The sequence below is a fragment of the Pseudorca crassidens genome, chromosome 11, assembly GCF_039906515.1.
Source record: "Pseudorca crassidens isolate mPseCra1 chromosome 11, mPseCra1.hap1, whole genome shotgun sequence".
In the NCBI taxonomy this organism is placed as follows: Eukaryota; Metazoa; Chordata; class Mammalia; order Artiodactyla; family Delphinidae; genus Pseudorca; species Pseudorca crassidens.
In genome coordinates, this window is record NC_090306.1 from 7,688,014 (window position 1) to 7,712,573 (window position 24,560).

General features: G+C 37.2%; 1 protein-coding gene across 2 annotated transcripts; it reads right to left on the reverse strand.

The window, feature by feature from the left end:
- Positions 1-13,317: 13,317 nt before the first annotated feature.
- KLRB1 (killer cell lectin like receptor B1) lies at positions 13,318-23,816 on the reverse strand. 2 transcript variants are annotated; one of them, XM_067698617.1, is made up of 6 exons: positions 23,676-23,816; positions 18,731-18,829; positions 17,972-18,043; positions 16,730-16,884; positions 16,225-16,340; positions 13,318-13,465 (listed from the first exon to the last, which is right to left on the reverse strand). In XM_067698617.1, exons 1-6 carry the CDS (start codon positions 23,758-23,760, stop codon positions 13,318-13,320), a joined length of 675 nt encoding a protein of 224 aa, XP_067554718.1. In that variant the 5' UTR covers positions 23,761-23,816. The 2 variants fall into 2 exon arrangements, with proteins under 2 accessions (XP_067554718.1, XP_067554719.1); XM_067698618.1 differs by lacking the exon at positions 18,731-18,829 and having other exon boundaries at positions 23,676-23,810.
- Between the last annotated feature and the right edge of the window lie 744 nt (positions 23,817-24,560).

Here is a 24,560-nt window from a genome sequence, read left to right on the forward strand (position 1 = left end):
TTTTCATTGGATCATTCTTATCTGGGGAGTAGGAACTTGAGAAGCTCAGAGCAATTATCCCAGAAGACCCAACTAAATCTCTACATCTAGTACACTACGGTTCTAACAAATCCCTTTTACTTACATAAAATATCTTTGTCTTTAAATCTGTAAATCTATAAATCTATATGAATCAAACCAATGCAAGTTAAGAAAATTACTGGTCCGACTTGTAACAAATTATTGAGGCCAACTGTATGTCGAAGTGGACTGTATCAGTCAAGTTTTTCCAGCTAATGGGAACAGTAAAGGAATTTATTGAAAGGTTGTTAAGGAACTTTTCTTGATGTCCCTTTTGCTCACAGTGAAGCCCACAGGTCATAAGAATCTTCACCAGTTGTGTGGTCTTCAGTTCATAACCTGAGGAATCTGCTTCATTGATGGTTCTACTTGAATGGGGAGTTGCACCAGCCTCATGTTTAATATAACTACTGCACTGTGGTACATGGAGGGGCTCCATGAGATCATCATGGTTCCATGCATACTCCTGCCCTCATTGTTTATCAGTAAATCTATTGTTTTTGAGAGTGTGTATGTCTTATACCAGAGGCATAAACAAGGGAATCTCCAAATGGCCAGATAACAGCTTCCAATTCAGTGGAATTCGTAAGTGAATAATAAAAATATATTTCACTCCTGGGTTCTAAAACATCTAAACCAGAAATGCCCATATTCCTGAAAATGGAAAATAAGTACTTTGCAATAGCCACTGCCTAATCTACATGTTGGCTCCCAGAGTCATGTATTCCATCTCTGGAAGGAAGAGGGGCAAGTCCTTCAATATAACTCATTCCTAAACCTCCATCCCCCAATATATCTTTTTCTAAATCAATAATCATCTTGCCACACATTTGTTAAGCTTCATAAAACAGTGTAGATCCTTATCGCGGGCCATTTGGTGGATGTTTTCATATACTTAGGTAATCTTCCCACATATGTGTTTCACTTCGAAGAATTTCGAAAACTCCACTCCCAGATTATCTTGACACCAAGAAGCAGCTAAGTGATGTAGGTTCAATCAATCCCATGCATTGTTATGAGACTTGGAATCAGAAGTGAGTGAAAGGAGGAGGTGGTGGGGGAAAGTGTGAGTGCAAGTGGGAACTTCTAATTCATTGAAGATAAGATAAGCAGAACTTTTCCCATCTAGTCCAGTGTGTTCATTCCACCAATCAGGAAGCCAAGGGTGGGGATTCTGATCATGGCCAGGCATTATCAATTATAACCAGACACCTGGGAACTGGATAAATAAAGAGGAGACAGATCTGGGCTCCATCATTTCTACTATGAAGCCAACTTGGAACAAATCTCCAGTTGTCCTTGATACTCACAATTCTCCACTCTTATCTCAGGTATTATTAAAGAGGTAGGGGCTTCCCTGGTGACACGGTGGTTGGGAGTCCGCCTGCCGATGCAGGGGACACGGGTTCATGCCCTGGTCCGGGAAGATCCCACATGCCGCGGAGCAGCTGGGCCCGTGAGCCACGGCAGCTGAGCCTGCGCGTCCGGAGCCTGTGCTCCGCAACGGGAGAGGCCACGACAGTGAGAAGCCCACGTACTGCAAAAAAAAAAAAAAAAAAAAAAAAAACCCTCAGTGGATTAATCTCTGTTAGAAAATTATCTGTGCTTTTGTAAATTCCCTTGTATAATCCTGATTTAATTTTGTTTTACAATAGTTTACACCTAAAAACAAAAACTTGAAATTATCAAGCAGGTCATACAATTACAGATTCAAACTCAATCATGGAATATGAACCTCTCCCCGAATTTAAATCAGTCCATATGACTGAGTCAATTTTCTTCATCTGGGCCTTCCAGGTAAAAAGAGATAAAGGTCAACATTTAAGCAAATAGTAATCACATTCCAGTATGCTTGGTCATTGCTTGTTTTGAGAGCTACATTTCACTGAGAATGTCATGAAATAACTTTGTAAGGGTTTACTTTTTACTTAAAAACTTCATTGTTCCTATCTTCAATCTTCAGTGAAAAGTACAGAGAATGAATGGAATTCAAAAACTGAAAATTGGCAAAGCCCCCAGAGACTTTAGATCTTCCATGGTCTAAGGCATTGGCTGTAAGCCTTGATGATATGGACCCTCTCTGATGGATTAAGTACCCCATGCATTAGGATACTTCTCTATTCAAACAGATACAACTAGCTACAACCAGTCTTATTAAACAGATGCAGACAGCTTTGTAAAAATAATCACTCAAGCACATCCCTTCATAACTCAAACACGGAAACTTAGTCTTCTCGAAGAAACACCATAAGAAATCCACCCCTAGCCTTTGAAGGAAAGGACCTTGACAGGCATTGTAACAACTAACATAGCAGTAAAACTCCAAGGTGTTGATCCTTGGATTCGTGTCTTCCAATTAATAAGACACACACCATCTTCTCTTGATCAGTGGATATTATCTTCTTCTGATTGCTGAGTGTCTATTCCTTTTGGAGACTTTAAATTGAGGATTCTTCAGTGTCCTGTAAAAGCAGATAGTTGCAGGGAGTAGAAAACTTCTGCCCAAGATGATAGAACAAAATTAATTTTCTGGTTCCCCATTATCCTATTTCTTTATTTCCTCTTCTCTAATCTTGCCTACTACTGTATTTTAGCACCTCATATTGACCAAATGAATGATTTCTCAACAAGTTCCCTAAGGGAGCTTTTCTTTGTCTTCTTACTGTTGACACCCTATGGTCTTCTGTCACTCAAGGAAAAATAAAATGATACTGTGCATTATATTCAGACAATAGCTACCACTTGTAATTATCAGATTGGCAGGTCTGTTATCTCCTATCTGTTCCTGCTGTAAACCATCTGATAGCTGTTCCTTTAAAATGTGCATTCTCAAATAAAGAAGATGTGGTATATATATATATATATATAATGGAATATTACTCAGCCATAAGAAAGAATGAAATAATGCCATTTGCAACAACATGGATGGACCTAGAGATTATCATACTAAGTGAAGTAAGTCAGACAGAGAAAGACAAATACCATATGGTATCACATATATGTGGAAACTAAAATACAACACAAATGAACATATCTATGGAACAGACTCAGACATAGAAAACAGACTTGTGGTTGCCAAGGGAGAAGGCTGGGGAGAGGGAAGAATTGGGAGTTTGGCATCAGTAGATGCAAACTATTATACATAATAGATAAACAACAAGGTCCTAATATAGCACAGGGAAATATATTCAATAACCTGTGATAAACCACAATGGAAAAGAATACAAAAAGGAATATATATACATATAACCGAATCACTTTGCTGTATAGCAGAAATTAACACAACATTGTAAATCAACTATATTACAATAAAATTAAGAAGAAAAAGGCAAAAAAAAAACCCCAAAAATGCATTCTCAACAGGGGTGACATCACCCCCAAGGGGGCAAAAATTAGTTCTTATAGGTTGAAAATATCTTATGCTTTTTATGTATAAGCATGTTTATAAACTCAAGATATAAACAGGTACACAGCAATCTATACCTACAGTAATAAAATCTCTTGGGTATGGCCATTAGAAACAAAATGTCTAAAAAGGTTAGTCAAAGACCAAATTGAAAAAACATTGAGAAACCTGCTAAAATATTTTAGAAGGTAGATTTTCTTAACAGGTCTCATGTGGTACTTAAATTACCCTTACATTGTTAATCCCAACTGTTAATCTTATAAAAATTAAACCTTTAAACCATCTGCCCCCCACCAACAAAATATTTCTATGTATCCTTTTTTTTTTTCCTTTTGGCCTTTTTTTTTTTTCTTTTCACTGTGCAGCTTGAGGGATCTTAGTTCCCTGACCAGGGATTGAACCCCGGGCCATAGCAGTGAAAGTTCTGAGTCGTAAATACTGGACTGCCATGGAATTCCCAAAGTCATTGTATCCTTATCAACTGTGCAGGAAGTATTTAACTACTCAGAAAATCTGGCCACCTTAAGGGACCAATGATGGATTCCCTCCTATTAAAGTGAAGGATCCTTATACTACCAGTTAGGGCTGTGCCCATCCCGGGTACCACTGTTTGTGTGGACATCATTTTTACTCTTAAAACCCAACAATTCATCTTTTAAAATTAAAAATATATGTATTGAAATATAGTTGATTTACAATGTTATGTTAGTTTCAGGCGTACAGCAAAGTGATGGTTATCCATATATATCTACTCTTTTTTAGATTCTTTTCCCTTATAGATTATTACAAGATACTGAGTATTGTTCCCTGTGCTATACAGTAGCATTTGTTATTGGTGCAACAAATCATTTTAAATCCTTTAGCCAAAGTTAGCATAGCTCATGATTTTTACCTTAAGGAATTCTCAAGGGGGTGTTTGTGTTATAGCAAACACTTCTTTCTGTACTTCATAAAAAAATACAAACAATCAAGTAAACAGCCCATGACTAAGCTAAAAGAAAAAGCCACCTGGCTCTCTGAAATGAACCTAGAAGGATAATCAGACATGTTTTATCCATCTGGGTTTAATGATCTCGGTTCTGGGCTTTGTGGTCTATTTCAAGTACTAAAACAATTTTGTTGATGGTAGTTGTCTGTGTTGCCCTTGACTCTTTGCATCTTATCCAAAGTCTTAGGTGCGATTGCACATCCATGATTACATCACATGATTCAACAACTTGTAACAGCATCATGAAGGACTAATTCTAACTACAGACAAAGTTCTCGGGAAAATCTCCTGATTCACAGAATTTTAGCAATGGCTAAGATCTGGATATCACAGATTAACGTCCTATAACTTGTGTTCATCTGCCTTTAACCAAAAGCAGGAATTAAGATAGAAAAATATGGTCCTGAGAGCTCTTAGCTGGTGTTCTCTGCTGAACATAATTTCACAGAATACAAACATTACACAAGGTCACTCTGGGACCACGATAGAGTGAGACAAAAACAAGGTCACTCATTAATCATCTCTAAGCACAGACAGAAATCAGAACACTGTGTAACTGCAAAAATGACCAAATATTTCCCTCTCTTAGCTCACATCAGTGACTGCTGCTTCTTTTCCACTTATGGCTTAAGTCTCGGTATGTTATTCTTGTCCCTTGTATTAAAGCTATTAAGAAAACTTCAGTGACTACACAGGGGTGTGCATGTAAAAAGAATTTTAAAACTCCAAAAAGTATACTTAAATGGAAGTTTTAATAAAGGCAAAAGATCTGATACCACAGGAGAAAGTAAACACAGGCAAATATCAGGAAGGTCCTAGACCTACAGGCACATCTTCCAGGGTCCTCTTTCCATCACACAGGACAAGCTTTGTCTCTAAAACATGAACCGCCAAGATGTGTGTGTAATATCTCAGCCTCTGGGAAATCAAGGCACAAGTTTGTTAGAGATTTTTATTTCCCCACTGGTCACACAGCCAAAACCTGTCTATGTAACCAGGTTTACCTGGTACAGAACATCAATCCATACATTTTCAGCAAAAAATGTAGTCAAACTGATATAGGGCACAGGCATGTATTTTTGACACATTAAACCTCACCTTATAAATCATTAGTTCATCCATCCCTATCCTGCCCATGTTTTCTGGCGTACCTGGAGATAATCACAGAGTTACCATAAAATAGCTGCAAGTTAGCACTATCCCTATACAGTACTCAAAAACCCCATGAACCAAGTTGCCCAGTGAACCAAAATGCTGGTTTCTGGCATCATCCAATCCAGAGCAAGCCCCACTTTATCAAACTCTCCCCAAACTTCCCAGCACAGGGCCAAATCCTGTAACAGATCCTTCCTAATCCCTTCCTACTGATACACTCTGCCGTGTGAGATAAAGTTGACTTACAGCTGAACTGAACCAGAAGAGCTGCAGCCTTATCCCTGGTAATTCATGGTGGTCCGACTTTGACTCTTGGCTAAAAAAGGGCAATAGAATTTATAAGGTACTGTTCAAAGTGTGAAACTCCTATGTGACCCTTAGGCCAGTTTGTTAATGGATGGTTTCCAACTGGCAAAACCAGTTAGACAGCCTGACTTGACAATGTGACTGTGGGAATAAGAACCCAGATGGGAACTTCCATCTCAAGCTTTCCCAGAGCTATGATTCCTTGCATAGATCTTGGTAGTTCAATTCAGAGGCAGAACACAGACCACGTGTGAAAAAGAACCCTGGATGATTGCCCCTGGAAATCTCTAGCCTATCAAATATTTGCCTACATTCTTTTTCTCATGCTGCACTGTATCCATGGCCTTTAGATAGAGGCTTTACGTAAGTATGCTCTATGGAGTCTTGCGATTGCTTTCAAATATCCAAACTGGCAAAAACCTTGCACCCGTGGATCCCCATGGTGTGTAGTATCCCTTGCTATACAGCACATAGTAAACGCAGATTTAACTCAGACCTGTTTATTTATTTATTTATTTTAAAACATCTATTGGAGTATAATTGCTTTACAATGGTGTGTTAGTTTCTGCTTTATAACAAAGTGAATCAGTTATACATATACATATGCCCCCATATCTCTTCCCTCTTGCATCTCCTACCCTCCCACCCTCCCTATCCCACCCCTCCATGTGGTCACAAAGCACCGAGCTGATCTCCCTGTGCTATGCGGCTGCTTCCCACTAGCTATCTACCTTACGCTTGGTAGTGTATATATGTACACGCCACTCGCTCGCTTTGTCACAGCTTACCCTTCCCCCTCCCCGTGTCCTCAAGTCCATTCTCTAGTAGGTCTGTGTCTTTATTCTCGTCTTGCCCCTAGGGTCTTCATGACCATTTTTTTTAAGATTCCATATATATATGTGTTAGCATACGGTATTTTTTTTTTTCTCTTTCTGACTTACTTCACTCTGTATGACAGACTTGTACCTTCCAGGACATGGAAGCAACCTAAGTGCCCATCAACAAATGAATGGCTAAAGAAGATGTGGCACATATATACAATGGAATGTTACTCAGCCATAAAAAGAAACGAAATTGAGTTATTTGTAGTGAGGTGGATGAACCCATTTGTTTTCTCATTGCCTGAACTCTTGTTTAGAAAGTACTTTTAGAAAAATAATAGCAGCTAACCAACAGCTTCTCGGAGATTCTGTCTCATTTTATTATTATTCTAAAGAATGAAAAATAAGAAATGAATTGGCGCTGATATTAAAAGTCATATAGTGTTCCCATACACACTGAGACAAGATTTCACAGATTGACATGTTTTGTTGAAAACGTAAGTACTATAATCACTTAAACAATGAGGATAGGAGCCCCTCTAGACCAGGAAGTTCTTTGTTTTGTTTTAGGAAAACGAAGACGGGTGGTGATAAGGAGGTATTAGTGGCAACCGCCTCATGATCTGAAGTTGGAGATGGAGGAACAATGTAAATTACACTATCCCAGTTATCTATAGCTGAATAACAAATTAGTTAGTGGCTTAAAACAACCACAGTTATTATTATTATTTTAATAAATTTATTTATTTATTTTTGGCTGCATTGTTGGGTCTGTTGCTGCGGGCGGGCTTCTCATTGCGGTGGCTTCTCTGTGGACCATGGGCTCTAGGAGCATGGGCTTCAGTAGTTGTGGCTCCCTGGCTTTAGTAGTTGTGGCTCACGTACTCTAGAGCGCAGGCTCAGTAGTTGTGACTCACGGGCTTAGTTGCTCCACAGGATGTGGGATCTTCCTGGACCAGGGATCGAATCCGTGTCCCCTGCATTGGCAGGCGGATTCTTAACCACTGCACCACCAGGGAAGCCCACACAATTATTTTTTATTGAATATATTTGACATATAACATTGTAAATTTAAGGTATACAACGTATTACTTTGATACATTTATATATTGTAATATAATTGCCATTGTGACAATATTTATTACATTACCTAATTCTGGGACATTATTGTTGTCTATATTCACCATAGATCACTGTGTCTCGTTTACTATTCGTCATAAGTTTGTACCTTAAACATCATCAGTCTTATCCCCCACCTCCCGTTCCCTGGTAACCACTATTTTATTCTGCGTTTTTCTCTTTTTTTTCAAGTTTAACTTTCTTAGATCGCACACGTGAGATCCTACGGTACTTGTCATTCTCTGTCTGACTTATCTCACTTAGCACAATGTGCTCAAGTTCCATCCGTGTCGTTGCAGATGGCAGGACCTCCTCCTGTATCGTGGCTGAATGATGTTCCAACCACAATGACTGTGTTATCTCTTACAACGCTGACAGGGCTCACCCAGGGGATTCTCCCTTTGGGTTTCTAGTGCAGTTGCAATCTGATGATGGCCCTGGGTCTGGAGTCGTTGCAAAGCCTTCCCACTTACACGTTTAGCAGTTGAGGATGGCTGTTGCCTGGAACTTCAGCTTGGGCGGTTGTCCAGAATACCGCTCTGTGGTGTTGTAACCGAAAGTGGGTTCCGGCTGCTCCCATTTCCTTGAGACCAGTTCTCAGAATTGTGGCAGTTTATGTCATGGCTATAGTCTGGTCATCATGTAGTTAACTTCTTCCACCTAGTGGGAGTTTCAATATCTACAATAGCCACTCAAAGGATATGGCTCAGAATATTATCTATAGCCCTTGAGGAGGAAGTAAAGGTCCTTGACTTTGCTTAATGACTAAACTATTATTGTTTGGTCTCCTTTGACTATTTTCATTTGTTTCTGCACTTTCTTACTTCTCTGATTAAACTTATTCTTTGGCTAAAATTTTTCCACAGACAAAAGGCAGGCTGAGGACGTGGTGGTCGGGAGGACCATAGAGGGTCCTGCTCTGTTTCAGCTGCACTTCTTCTCAGCTTAGAGGCTGAGTTCCAAAAGCAAGTGTCCCAAGAGCTTCTCAATGTAGATGGAAGGTACACTGATTTTTACGATGTAGCAAGAGATGTCACATTGGTTGAAATCATGTTCAAGGACGGTGGGCACAGACCTTTATTCTCAATGGCAAATGTCAAAGAAATTCAAGGTCACGTTTTTAAATTGACGCTAAAATTTTGAGGGAATGAGCAAATCACTATCCGTAATGCGGTACATTCTATAGTAAAATTGGCCTAGACTCTTCAATAAATGAATGCCACAGGGAATGAAAAAGAGCAGACGGACAATTCTTTAATAAAAGACACCAAACTAATGTTGAAAACCAGACAACAGGCCCCAAATAGATTCACTTGTGCTAAGCTCCATGTCGCCAAACCAAGACTTAATTAAGACTTAATTACAGTTTTGGCTCTCCCAGAATTGGAATCTTTTTTTTAAGATGTTAGGGGTAGGAGTTTATTAATTAATTAATTTATTTTTGCTGTGTTGGGTCTTCGTTTCTGTGTGAGGGCTTTCTCTAGTTGTGGCAGGCGGGGGCCACTCTTCATCGCGATGCGCGGGCCCCTCACTGTCGCAGCCTCTTGTGTTGCGGAGTACAGGCTCCAGACACACAGGCTCAGTAGTTGTGGCCCACGGGTCCAGTTGCTCCGTTGCATATGGGATCTTCCCAGACCAGGGCTCGAACCCGTGTCCCCTGCATTAGCAGGCAGATTCTCAACCACTGCACCACCAGGGAAGCCCCGGAATTGGAATCTTAAACCAGTCAATTAGGAATTGTCTGATAAGAACTAGTTAGGTCATCTGCCTGATAGATTCCTACAATCCCTTAAAGGAAAGTAAATTTGCAATAACCAATCTACTTTTTTTTTGCCTACAACAACTCCCTTGTTCCTGCTCCTTTCTGCATATAAAAGTCTCATATTTTATAAATCTCCTTGGCACTCCTCTCTATCTGCTAGATTGGATACTGGTTTGAATCAGTTTTTGCTCACACTCTTAAGATTTTTCATATTCCTCAGTTTATCTTTAAAGAGTGACAGTCACCAAATGCAAAGTGTAAACTTTGATTAGATCCAGAATTGAGGAGGCCAGGGGTTCTAAAGGACATTTTGGAAAGATTTGGATGTAAAATATATCTTAGAATATATATTAAATTATTTTGACTTTCTTAGATTTATTTGTATATGCAACTTACTATTCAATGCATTCAGAAAAAAAGGTAATAGAAAGCAAGAGAGAGAGGGTAAAGGATATGTAGGAAAATTGTAATAATTGTTAGATCTAGGTAAGGAAAATACTGGTGTTGAACGAACTGTTCTGGAAGCTTTTTGTAAATGTGAAACTTTCCCCCATAACTGCATTTTTAAAGTTGCAGCTTCACATTATAGTCACAAGGTGGCGATAGACTCACTTTTGAATTTGTATAAGGACACTCCTGTGAAAGGAGCGTCCAGAAAAAAATATTTCATAACATAACATCCTCAAATGCTGGCTCTAGGAGGAAAAATGTAAAAATCCCAGAAGGCAAAAATCACTGAGAAAATTCACACCACAGCTGAGTAGTTAAGATTCAAATAAAAACGCTGGAAATTGGAAGAAACCCTGAAGTAGGAAGAAGCAAGGACTGATCCTTGCTTCAGGGAAAAACCTAGTTCTAGCCCTGGCTTCATCAAGGTCTAATTTTGTGACCTTACTCAAGTTGGCTATGAGTAGCTCTCGCATGTAAAATGAGGAAAATATCTGAAGAAAAACTTGGAGAGCAATTTCAGTCAGAATTGGAATTCCATTTAGAGATTATGCTTATTAGAGGTCTTCGCTTAGAAATTTTTAGCCAGGTAGAAGTTACATAATTCCTGAAGTAGAACACTGAAAATTTCCCATGAAGCACAAAGGATAAATGCAAAGCACATTCTGATTATGCAGCATTCAAAGTTTATTTTGAAAGGACCCTAATAGATTGTCTTGATAGAGAATGCACTTTGATTCATATACCTGGGTGATCATATTTGGGTTCTAGCCCTATTAGTGGATCACCTTTTAAATGTTGACAAATCATTCTATGCTGCTTATAGTATCATTTGAAAATGGTCTTTTTAGAAAAACTGCTCCTGTAACTCAGCCACCTTGCTGAGGTTCCAGGCAATCAGCAAGGACATACAAGAGTGACAAAGGCTTTGAGCTAACCCGAGTCCCAGTCAGCATCTCATTCCAACTGCACTAGAGACCGCCAGCAAGAGCCACCTAGGTAAGCTCATTCAGTAAACAAATTTGATTTTATAATTAGTTGTTTATTTTTCAGGAAATATTTATTGAGCATCTACTATGTGCCAGAACCATGCATTGGCTAAAAATACTAAGAAGGTTTTGATCTCATGGAGCTCATATTCCCACGGAAAGGGCCTAATAATAATAATAGCAATCGTGGTAATCAAATAATAACAATAATAAAATGATAAGTAGATAAATAATTATCTAATTTCATATATTATGAAGGAAATAAATAAGGTGTTGCAAAGGGACAAAATGGATAAATCTGATTGATATACAACTTTCTTTTGTTCTGTTTTGCTTGGTCGGAAGGGAACAAGTGTAACCACAAGAACACACACACACACACACACACACACACACACACACACACACCAAGTAAGTCCACAAGAGGGCAGAATGGAGTTAATCGCAAACAATTGCAGATGTAAACTTTCTGCTGCTGCCAAGGGGTAAACTAAAGGCTATGACCACCAGATCAGGTTACTTCATGAGTTTATAGGTGTTTAGAACTTAAAATTCTTTTATAATTATCTTTTTACTTGCACTTCTTGGATTTTCCTTTCCCACACTGCTTGGTATGAAAGTCAAAAGTTCTTCCTTTTTACCCATACTAGCATTATAAAGGAAAAGAATCTGATTGCTGGCTACCTAAACATCTGTGGATCAGAAAAAAATGGTTAAACAAACCCCTAGGCTTATGCATCAAGCATGCTTTATTTCTAAATTTTTCCCACCATAAGTGTTTTTCCATGATACTTGCTTTTTTTAAAACTTGAAGTACAGTTGATTTAGAATGTCGTGTTAGTTTTGAGTGTACAGCAAAGTGATTCAGTTATACATATATATATTATTTTTCAGATTCTTTTCTATTATAAATTATTACAAGATATTGAGTATAGTTCCCTGTGCTATACAGTAGGTCCTCGTCGTTTATCTATTCTATATATAGTAGTGTGTATATGTTAACCATGATACCTGCTTTTTAGCCCACACTGTGTATATTGAAGAGCTCTGTGGAATGGGTGGAGCAGGAAGGTAAAACAGAAGGAAATGAACTTCAAATTCAAACACATGGCATAGGAAATAAACAGAAGGAATCTCACTGGTCCAGTCTGGCATGTGTTTTTAAAAAGTGAACACGCAAGAGATCTATCGGAATAAACACATCTCTTCTGTAACTTCAGCTTCCCCAACTGCAGAATTGAAAAATATATCACATTTTCCATTAGAATAATGAAAAATTTGATTACATATTTCCTACAGTGTGAGCCATAGAAAGAAGGAAACACAGAAGGAAAATAAAAAAGCAATGAGGAAATTAAAATGGAAAGAGTTAGGGTCCCTTCCCAAACTCCTTTAGTAATGCGTCTCTGATAGGAGTCAAGAGAATGGATTTTAATCAGTGTTCTGCCACAACCCAATTGTGTGATGGTATTGAAAAAAAAAAGCATAGGCTGTGGGAGAAGCAGAGGACTTCAGAAATCATTTACTAAAATTTTTCTGGAAGTGAGCGAAGGCATAGAGGGGATGGATGAAGTCTACAGGATTAGAAACCATTTCTCTTAGCTGGTCTGGGCTTTGTTCCATAGAGAATCACTGTCTCTTAAAATGAGGTGTTTTCTTTCTGTATCTGTTTTCCCATTTATTTATTTATTTTTTTGTTTGTTTTTTTGTTTTTTTTTGTTGTTGTTGTTGTTTTTGCGGTACACAGGCCTCTCACTGTTGTGGCCTCTCCAGTTGCGGGGCACAGGCTCCGGACGCGCAGGCTCAGCGGCCATGGCTCACGGGCCCAGCCGCTCCGCGGCATGTGGGATCTTCCCAGACCGGGGCACGAACCCGTGTCCCCTGCATCGGCAGGCGGACCCCCAACCACTGCGCCACCAGGGAAGCGCTGTTTTCCCATTTATTGAATGAGGAGATTAAACTTGAATGTCTGTAAGACTAACAACAGTTAAAATTCTCAGTGTTTGTTCCACTTTGTACCACAAAATGCACATTAGGCCATGCTAAGAGTATATACAGTTAAAATGAGAGAGACCTGAAATGGAAATTAAAGAATTGGAGAGGGGGGACCTCCCTGGTGGCGCAGTGGGTAAGACTCCATGCTCCCAATGCAGGGAGCCCAGGTTTGATCCCCGGTCAGGGAGCTAGATCCCACATGCATGCCTCAACTAAGAGTTCCGCCTAATAAATAAAGATTAAAAAAGAAATGGAGAGGAGATGTGTAGTCAAGTGGCAGAACATACTTTATTTTTGACAGGTTTTAGTTCTTTTTGACAAATCCATTTATTTTCTGTAGCACAGTCCTCGGAAGTAATTTGTGTCCTTGAGATGTAAACACAACTGTTTTCTTTAGCGTCACCAGTAATTTGTAACCTGTGGAGCAGAAGAAAAGCCTCTCTTTAGTGTTTGTGATTTTCTCACATAATTCTCCTCATCCAGCCAGTATGTTCTGTAATTTTCAGCAAACAACAAGGTGCTGGTTATTAAGCATGGAATAAGTACCCAGTCACAAATATAATGATATAAGCTTTTAATAGAAAGCTAATATAAACCTCTGGAACTTGCAAGCTCATCTTCACTGGAAAAGAATAGTTCTGAAAAGAAATGTCATAATGATACAAACAAAGGAGAAGCTTTGGAAACTGGGAATTGAATCTCCTATTAACATGTTATATGAAAATTTCCTACCTTCACTGAGCCTCGATTTTCTTAAATATATAGTGTATAGATATTTGGGGAGACATTGAGATCATGTATATGAAAGGGTGATCATGCTTAAACAAAGAATGTGTTCAGTAAATGTAATAAGTACGTAGATACTCAGTGTCTACAGAATTTGAATATATCAATAGTGAGAAAAGGAGGCTCAGTACGTATTGGATGTAGTAGGAGGTTCCCTTTTTTTCCATTCCAAACAGGTTGGTGAGTGTCTGCTACAATATATGTACTGTTAGTTCCAAAGAAGCAGAGTCTTATGGCTCATTGCAGGTGGGGCATGAGTAGAAGTTAAACAGTGGGATGGCAAGATAGAGCTGGGGTGCCAGGATGGGGTGTGTGCAAGACATTCACCTATTTGTCTCAAATAGAAAGTGAAGTGGTGGCAGTGGGCAGGGCTCCATCACAGTTTTAATTTGTTCCTTTGTTCCATATCTCCTTGGAGCCCCTTGGCCCTGAGAAGCCAACCTGATTCTCTCCTAGTGCCTGACACCCTAGTCAAATCAGAATTTCTCTTGACCAAGCTATTGCAAAGGTCCCCTGTATTTTATCTCTTCCACCCTTCCGGTCCTTCCTTTGAATTTCAAGATAACTTTTTTACCGCTCATCTGGCCAAGTGCCCTTCTAAAAGGCCCTAGGTGACTTCCCAGGCCTTCTTTGACCAGATCTCTGCCTAGTTGTCTAACATTATCTCATTTAATCCCCAAAACAGTCTTGTGAAAAAAATTAATTTCACAAAAAACTTAATTTCACAAAAAACTTAATTTCACAAAAATTATTTTCACAAAAAACTAAAAAATTAGTTTTTTTAGTTTTTTATATTATGTTATGATAATATAACTAACACATAAAGGGTGTTAGTTTCACAAAACACCCTTTATGTTTTTCTTTACCTGAAAACCAAGGTAGAGAACTAAAATAAAAGCAGAGTCTAACTGACGTTCTTTCTACTATAATATGATACCTTCCAGGTTTACCTGATCACTATCTTAACCAAATCATCATTTTTATCCTCAGAATAAAGTAGAGTGTTCAATCGAATTTAATCCATCATCTTTGCCTATATTTCTGCTCATAGACACTTCAGAGTTTTCCAGTTTTATTATAAACCTTAATAAAATAAACGTAATGTCCCAATAAGAAGCATACACACACACAAACCAAAATTAACCTTTACTATGTACAAAAAAAAAATAAGTTAATATAAAAGTTGCACTTATGTGTAAATAAAATATAGAAAATAATCCCTAGAAAAACAAAAAAATCAGAGTGTAGTTTATTTACCAAAATATGTTTGCCTTTTCATACATTTATTCTAGTCCAGAACACTTTATTTTAAAATAATCTTCATTTTAAAGTATGGCATCTAAAAAAATATTTTAGAACATGGGTCAAACAATGTCAAAATGTGCTAATTAAATCAACATTTCTTTTAATGTCTAATAATTTCCCACACAATAAATTATCACTATATTTTAGATAAACTTGAACATGCTCCTGTGTCTTGAATTTTAACCTCTTGTTTTTTGAATGATAAAAAAATCCATTTTAACTGTTATTTATACAAATGTGAATAAAGCATTCACAGACTCAAAAAATGTAACACAATATCATCTGTTCTGAAAAACTCATCAGATTTCTTTTCAGAAACTTGGTTGAATGTCTGCACACTTTCACTTTCTAGGGAAAAAAATGTCCTGCCCTTTGTTGTACAAATAACGATGAGGTCCATTAAAAATTTATAATTTAACTGTGTAACATCAATCCTCCTATAGCACCGATGGTTAACTTGACCATCTCACACAAGAAACTACGAGACGACCAAAAAAACGGCAAATAGCTCTTTTGTGGCTTATGCAGATTGACTACATCTCTTCAAACAACCCTCCTTTCACACCGCTGGTTGAAATAAGCTACAATACTTGTTACAATGTGGGTAGTTTCTCTCAAATGTCTGGATACCCCACGCTGATATTTACTATATTTTTTCCTCTTGTATTCATTGTGCCAATGCTGGTTGTGACCCACTAAGGTATGTGGTCCCACAGTTTGAAAAACACTACTTCAACAATTCTTCATGCCGATAGCTTCCAGCTAGAAATTTCTTAATTTTTAAATGTTGTTATTTTAAAAACTGTTTCATGTGCCCCCACCCAAAGGAGTTAGTCTCTTCCTTGTCTCCTAAAACTCCATTGCTGGTAAAAATATATATTGTTGCAAAGGGTTGATGTCTTTTCATATGTGAAACTTTTCAACCAACTTCAGAATCATTCTTCTTCTCAGACTATTCTGATCCTCCTGAACATTTCTAAACTAAATTAAAATGATAAATCTCAGTCTTCAATAACAATGTTACTATCTTGCCATGTAAACCTGATGTAAATTGAATATTCAAATTAGCTTATCCCAATACTCACATATTAGAATTTAAAAAGGATCCATTTATCCACTTCCAGTTCTTTTCTGGTAATGTAAAATTTAATCCAATCCAAAACATAATTGCTCCTTTGTCTATCCGGTTTTGTATGAGCCTCTATAAATAAAACAGAAGAAATGACTGAATATTGAATCTGTTTATCTATTACTGGTTTGCATCCTTCTACCCATCCTCTGAAACCCAGTTCAAGTATCACCTCCTCTCTGAAGCCTTTCCTAACTCCCCATCGGAGTTAATTATTCCTTATTTGTGGTATTTCTGTCTGCATACTTATATATATCCAAATATTTGTATTAATGTTGTTGTATTCATTAAATTATATTTATTTTGCTTACATGTCCGTTTAGTGTCTCAGATTGTGAGCTTCTTGAAGTCAAAATTAATACTTCCATCTGCATAGAACCCTCCGGGCTAAAGCACGAAGATCTCGATATGGTTAGAAGCAAGGGCTAAGCCGTATTGAAGTATTTTACTTAATTATTTACCAATTCTTCCTGATCTTGAATAAGCAGCAGACGGGATTCTTTTGTGAAACAGTCGGCTAGACTGTCATTCCAAGGTTTGTAAGTGTCATAAAAAAGCAAGCATTTATCTCCGATTAGTTGCCAATTTGTTGGGCACTTTAACAGAACTGGTCTCTCTAAAGTAAGAAAGAGGAAGAAGAATAAATGTTATGTTTCTAACCTGCCCCCCACCCCACTAACATTAATCACACATGCACAAGTCATTATAAATTCAGGGAAGTCGTTGATCATCACAGTGAGAACAATTCATGAATTTAATATAACTTTGAGGGTTTTGAGACATAGTTCATTCTGGTACTAAGAGTTGAAAATTAGTGACAAATTAAAACACTGACAGACAGAATAACTTGTTCAAGTCCACACAAAGCAGATGCTGGTAGAGTCAAAACTCTTTCTGAGATTCTGTAAATCCATTACAAGAGTTCTTTCTACTCCATGATGACAATATCAAACTTCTCTAAAAAATGGCTCCTTTAAACAACATGTAAAATGAAAAGCAAATAACAATTCATTTCCATAAGTTAATGGCAAATACCATGAAGAAAAATTATAAGAAAATTTCTAATTGCTGAATTATATATTTGCCTATTAATGGAATCTATTGGATAGCATTTTCCAGAAGGATTTTCATAGTTTCTTAAAATTTCTGTTATGTACGAATGTATATAATAAATGATCACATTCTGCTACAGTCACTCAACAATAGTGTCTTTATTAACACACACTACTTAATAAGTACATGGACGAGATCAATGTCTTAATGTTTAATACAATAAATATTAAATTATTCATTTTATGTCGTGTTCCATTAATTAACTTCGGACCAGAGTTAGCTGCTTGACATATTCATTAAAATCATCAAATATCCCACTTCAATGCATATTTTACTTTATAGCTTGGGTTTTGGCTATTAATTATTGAATATCCTAGCAGCAGCTTCTCATAAGGCAGTGTTATCTGTTGGTTAAGATCGTAGGCTCTGAAGTTAGACCACTGAAGTACAATTCCCAGTGTCACCACTTAGTACCTGTATGACCCTGGATGAGTTGCTTAGCCTTTCCATGCCTCAGTTTTGTCAAACATAAAATCAGAGCGATCATACTATCTTAATGTGTGGGTTGTTATGAACCTTAATTAAGATAATGCATGATACCTATCAAATTTTAGCCATTATTCTTAGGAAAGTCAAGCCACAAAATATACCTGTTGTTTCCTTCCTGTTCTCTTGAACATCCATGCTGCTTTTCTCTGTTGATTTTTGTCTCAAGAATATCACTAATAAATCAGGAGAAATCATTAAGAAGATTAATGCTGAATGGTGCAGTGAAATGGATATGTTATATTTATCACTTCACGAAATTTTTATCTCAACAAGCTTGAAATGCACAGAAGATAAGAGCAATAGCAGTGTAGTAACAAAGGGTCTACTTAGAAGACAACATAAACAAACACACACATAACAAGTGAACGCACACAGACATTGAGTTAGCGGTTTCAACTATATAAGTAAGCTCCCAGGTGTTACTTAAACTCTTAAATTGCTTCCACTCCTTGCCTAATGTTCCATCTTCAGAATAAGTATAATTGTGCCTATACCCCACGGGAGAGATTGCCTAGGACAATCTGGAATTTAGTAGGCACTTAAGGAACTGTAAATAATTGGACATTTTTATTTTCTTTGTTATTGTCATGGTTTTATCATAATTGTGACTTTTTAAATGTCCTTGGAGCACATGTGAAATCTCCTGTGAAGCCTATCAGAACAGTTAGGAAGAGAAATATGACAAAGGATGACATTTGCTTAGTAGGTACCGGCTGAGCACTGTTAGAGCACTGTTTCATAATTGTTTTTGTTTCATGGGTCTTCCACTAAATTTGGGGTGGCCAAATGTTAACATACTTTAATATTTATGGTAAAGTAGAATAAGTAGAACAAGAAATCAATGATCTTGCATCACTTACCTGAAACACTCAACCCAATCACAGTCAAGGCAAGAAGAATAATCCCGGCACAACAAAGTTTCAGAGCAAATTTATGCCAAGGTGGACCCTGACAAACATCTGAGACATTAAGAAAATATACTTGATTAACTCAGTTGAGTTCATCTAATACAAAAAGCAGAGGTTGTTTGGATCACATAAGAAAGAGCTAGATTCATGTTGGGGGTAGGGGCAGGAAAGGACATTTATCAGTCATCTTAAAGTAGGGTCCCACAAGATGGAATCTCAGATCCAACTGAGAGTTGCTTATAGATAAAATAGAAATATTTATGCCTGTCTTGTGTACGAAGGATTGGTATAAGAATCAAATGAGATAGATGTGACGGTGTTTTGAAACATGCCAAATGCTATACAAAAATGAAACATATACCCTACCGTACAAAGTAAGTCCAAGAATTTTGTCCAACAAGGAAAGCCTTCATTCATTCAAGATATATTTGTTGAGGCTCTGTTTTATGCCAAACAACATGTTAGGTGCTGGTGGTATAAGACAATTCTATTCTTAGACGTGGATTTCTCTGCTTTACTGTTGCCTGGAACAATCATCTCCAATTTGGACCAAATGGATGGAATTCAAGGAAGAGTATTTTACGAGCTTGCATGTTATTTTCAGTATTTCAATGAATATAACATAACATGAACCTGTGTCTACAACATTGCATAGTCTAAAAAATGTCAAATACCTTTGTTTTTCTCTGTATCATGTCAATAACGATGTACTGTATATCTCATGTTCATCAAAAGTTGTGATTGTATTAATTAAAGTGGGATCATAATAACCTTATCAATGGATTTTATAGGGAAAAATAATCAAAGAGGAACTTATTAATGTAAAAAATTCTTGTAAAAGACTGAGCAACCGCTTCCAAAATTATATCAGCTCCGACAGGAATTATTCTGGTAATCTGTACTTCGGTTATTCTACTTGAAGTTGTGCTTAGACAACTTCTATACCTGACTTATTTATAAGACCCCTTTTATTCCCATTTGGTTTATAATATGTTATATATATTACAATTATAAATTATTTTCTAAATTGTATTATTAGAGCCAAGGGCCTTTACAAGTAAAAGTTTACTAATTTAACTATATCTATCATTTATTTATGTTATCTATTCCTTTTTATATTTTTTCTAATATTCCTCAATATAAAGGAATACATGCTTTTAGTCACTTGTTAAAAACTTTAGCATCAGATATGTTAAAATGTTGTCTTTATTCTCATTAAATGTTCCAGAGTGACCCACAAATCCATTTCTACTTTAGTTTTTTACACTCTCCCTGGCGATTAAGTTGTGCAACCCAGTTTTCAGACAACTGCTCATGGTCTCTTCATTAGGATGTGGACATTCATAAGAGTTAGCTCTTTCTAAAATGTCCCTGGGGAGATGGAATTTAAGATAACTAAATGTGATAAAAGATTATGGGAGGAAACAGATAATAGATTAGATTTCAGGTAGTGACACCTGGATTATCATCTGGAGGGGAGAGACAAGAGTAGACAATTAGAGGAGCTCCAAGGTCCTGGGTGTACATCCGAAAATGGGAGAACCAGACTGGAGAATATTAACCTAGAACTTCTAAGGCGAGCTCGTGTGACACAGAGCAACTAAACTTAGTGAACCTAAGACTAGTCCTACGTGACGTTTCCTCACAGTTGTATCTACTATTCTACCATTTTTTCTTCCTCAGCCTTTCCTCCCTTGAAATTTTGAAAAATGGAGAAAACCCTATATAGTCACTATTTTAACATTTAGTACTGAAGGATAGCAGTGGTTAAGAGCAGAGCTCTCAAATCTAGCAGATTTGTAGTAGAGCATGTTACTTCGGGCAACGTAACCTTCATAAACTACAAATTTCCTCACCCGTGAAATGTAGAATAATACTACTTCATGAGGTTTTGGAAAGGGTTGTATGAAATAGTTCTTCTAGACATGGTGTGTGATACATAATAACCGTGCATCTAAAATTTAAAGAACTGAGTGGAGGGTTCTGTGTTGTTTTTCTGCTGCACTACATTAGAACTAATAACTGTAACAATAGAGTTATTGTAACAATAGAGTTACAATAACAAATTGAAGAGGCCAGGTAAACTTTAGTCATCTGGAAATACCCACATAAGGCTAGTTTTTTTGTTTGGATATAAACAGTATGCCAAATCATCTCACTTTTTTTCTCTAAACCTTTCCATAGCTTTCTCTCAAGCAGATCTAAGTCTGTACGTCTGTAGAATAGCCTACAAATCCCTATTCATTCCGGCTTCCCTTTATATCTCTAACTTTATCTCCTGCTGCTTTCCATGCAGACATGCTCTGTCATTTCACACTAACCTATGAGCTCTTTCTACAAGATGACAGGCAAGTTCTCATCCCACGGATCTTGCATCTGCACTGGTCCATCTTTTAAAAGGCTCTTCTCCCAGGAAGCATACCTTTGTCTCTCAATTCTTTCAGGTCTTGACTCAAATGTCATCTTGTCAGGCAGGCTTCTATGATTATTCCATTTGATATCATACCCTCTCCAAAAGCTAACTCTCAATTCCATTTTTTAAAAAATATTTTCTCTATTGCACTTAATATTATCTAACACATATATGTATACATATATGTTCTTAGTTATTCATTTATTTGTAAGCCTTCCTAGTAGTATAATATAAACGCAATAAAGGAAACTATTTTTTCACTATTTTGTTCACTGTTGTATTCTCAGCACCTAGGGCATGCCTGACACAGGTGTTTATTTTTGGATGAATAAATAAACTCTAGAGGCATTTTTGCCAACACCTATCTACTTTTCTAAGAGACCAAATCCTGGGCCATAAACGAGATTCGTCACCACTCACATCTCTCTCTGGTTTTCCTGACTGCTTTTGATATAATCACTATTCTGCAGTTACCATTTTGGCTAAACTGTTTAGCCAAAGAGCTTATTGGTAGTTTCACAATAATTGTAATACCAGATCAATGTGTGGCGAAAGAAGGTCACCTGCCATTTCAGTAAACAAAGGATGTTGCGACCTTAAAGCCACCAGCCAGTGCAGCTGCCCGGATAGTATAACTTGAGGGGAATTCAGGATGGAGAAAAACAGGATACTGGCCCTAGATAGTTAAGATGCATGTCAAAGGAATTATTTCAATGAGCCCAGACTTTTGCATCTTCCCACATATAGAAAAACACTAAAATCATTAACTTGAGGTGTCTGTTTCTGTGTTTAGCAGTAATCTTTTGATGTTTTACTACATTTTTTTTTAGCAAAATCTCCTATATATCCCAGCTCCTCCCTTACCTCTTGGGGACATTTCCTCAGAACTATCAGAGAGGCTGCCTTCTCAGCTATAGTCCTCTGTAAAGCCACCAAATACATAATTCTCAACTTTTAGGTTAGGCATTTTTTTCAGTTGACAAGCGTTTTGTAGTCACACATTTTATTCTGACTTTATTCTATGTTTTCTCAGATTTACTTTTAGAATGATATTTTGTGGAATAATGACGACAATTAGAATAGACAGATTTTCTGGCCTCATTGATTTGGGATCACAGACAGTAGCTTTTAAGGAAAATCTCGCTGTCTTTCTCTATTTTCATTCTCCAATATCTTCCAACACCATCCTCCTTTCTCTCCACTTCTGCTAGATCTGAATAGGGAACAGAAAGTCTTTCTCTTTCGCATCAAAAAATAACCATGGCTTGACAAATTCTCACTGTAGTTATCAAAATTCTCCAATTTCCCGTAACCCCCAAATGAAGGGTATCATGAAACTATTTGATAACCCTAAGACTTTTCAATCTCCAATTTAGAACATTGATAACTTAATACTTTCAAATTATACCAAACCACCCTAAAAAGATACAACCCACTTGCCAAGCACACTATGGAATGAATATCAGGTTGGATAAAAATTGCAATATCATTGATGTTTAGTAAGTTTGGTTTGACTTCAGAATGTAATACTATGTCCTGATGATTTTATACATTTTTTTTCTGCTTAATTTGTAGTTTCTCTTCATCTATCCCCAGGCCATGGAATCCATCACCTATGACCTCACATTAGAATACCCCATCTCTTTCACTCAGAATACTAACTCCTCTGACATACAGAAAATTGCCAACTTCAACAAGTATGAAATAAGTGCATCAGTGGTATTCTCCTGTGGTTTGTGCCTTAAATCCTTCTAAACTGTTATACTTTTCAATTTAAAAAAACATCAGATTGTTATTATATTCAAGTTTTTGATCTTGAATATAATTTTCTTTCAGAACATTTTTTTCCCTTCCCTTTGAAGGGTGAACGATGTTAATCATTGAGCCTACACTTTGTATTCTGAAAGGAATGCCACGGATGCAAATGCATTGGAACTTAATCACAGTATTTTATAGAGGGATTTGAAATAAGGTAGGTTACTATTACAGCAAGGTAGTAAAAAATCTCTAAAAATATTCATTTGTTAAAAAAAAAACAAAAGCAAAAACAACAAAAAAGGGACTTCTCTGGTGGTCCAGTGGTTAAGATTCTGTGCTTCCATTGCAGGGGGCACGGATTCTATCCCCAGTCAGGGAGCAAAGATCCCACATCCCTCATGGTGTGGCAAAAAAAAAAACAAATAAAAAAATCAAAATATTCCCTTGTTAATGCATGTAAAATATTTCTTCAGGATCCTTTAGCCAAGGCTCAGTAATAGGAACTATATTCATTTTCCACAAAAGTATCTTGATAAAAAAGAAATCTATAAAGTATGTGATTTTTCCCACATTTGTGATTACCTACCGACAGGCCATGCTATATCTGTTTAACATTAATATAGCTGCTGCTCATCTTCAAAGCCATGATTTAAAGCTACAAATTCAAAAGAAAAATCTAACTATGGAAGATATACAAATGCCAAAAGGAAAATTAAAGCCACTTACTCTGAGGAAGAGATGGGGGTGACGAGCTTTCAAGGCCAGCATTCCTGGATATGTTTAAATCAGCATATATCACAGGTTTGTCCATTGCAAAGAGAAGAATGAGGCACTAGACTTGCGTAAAAAAAAAAACTACAGTTCTATGAGGCAAGAGAAGCAAAAGGAAGTGCTCAGCCTTGAAAAGCTTTATTATCTTTCTTACCTACCCACACTTCTAGCAGTGGGTTTTCTCTATAAATCAGTGAGAAAATCCACTTACTGGCTGTCCAGTATACTTAGATATGTAATATCTACTTTGTTTAATTAATTGGCCTGTTTGACAGAATTCTGGGAAGGTTTGCTTGTTGTCTTTGTAACCATCCTCTTTGAGTACTTTTCTCAGGGCCAGGACCAGCGCGAGGGAAATGAAGCACTCTCATTTCCCTCCAAAAAAGTCAGGAGTCAAGATAAACAATATTAAATGTAATGTTGTAAAAAGTAAACACTAATGCAAAAAAACTGCCGGATGCCTTTCCAAAGCTCTAAAGTCTTCCTGAAATATTTGTGCTCCCCCCAAAAGAGGCAAAATGTGGAAAATGGAGTCATAAAGGTGGAAAAGGCTGCTGAATAATACAACAGAGAAAGCAAAGAGCTAAAGATCAAAACGACTCTTCGCTTAAAATAATGTTTTTAGTGCACTGAAGTTTAATTTCAAGTTATGAAGCATGACTGTGACCACTAGGAATCCACAGTGGCCATGTTAGAAACGATTGAGGAAAAAGTGTTCCCTTCAACCAGAAGCTTGCAAAACTTTGTGAGCTCCAAAAGTATAAACTGGCTAGAAATATAAACCAAAGAAGAGCCTTCACTTGTCCATATGTAGTATGAAATAGATTGATGGACCCTTTT

What these genes read in the sequence shown, in the direction of transcription:
- KLRB1 (XM_067698617.1), bottom strand. Translation starts at nt 23,760, where the DNA reads ATGGACAAACCTGTGATATATGCTGATTTAAACATATCCAGGAATGCT. An exon ending in GATTGGGTTGAGTGTTTCAG is followed by an intron (nt 18,044 to 18,730) that starts GTAAGTGATGCA and finishes CTGATTTATTAG; the next exon opens with TGATATTCTTGAGACAAAAA. An exon ending in GAACAGGAAGGAAACAACAG is followed by an intron (nt 16,885 to 17,971) that starts GTATATTTTGTG and finishes TTCTTACTTTAG; the next exon opens with AGAGACCAGTTCTGTTAAAG.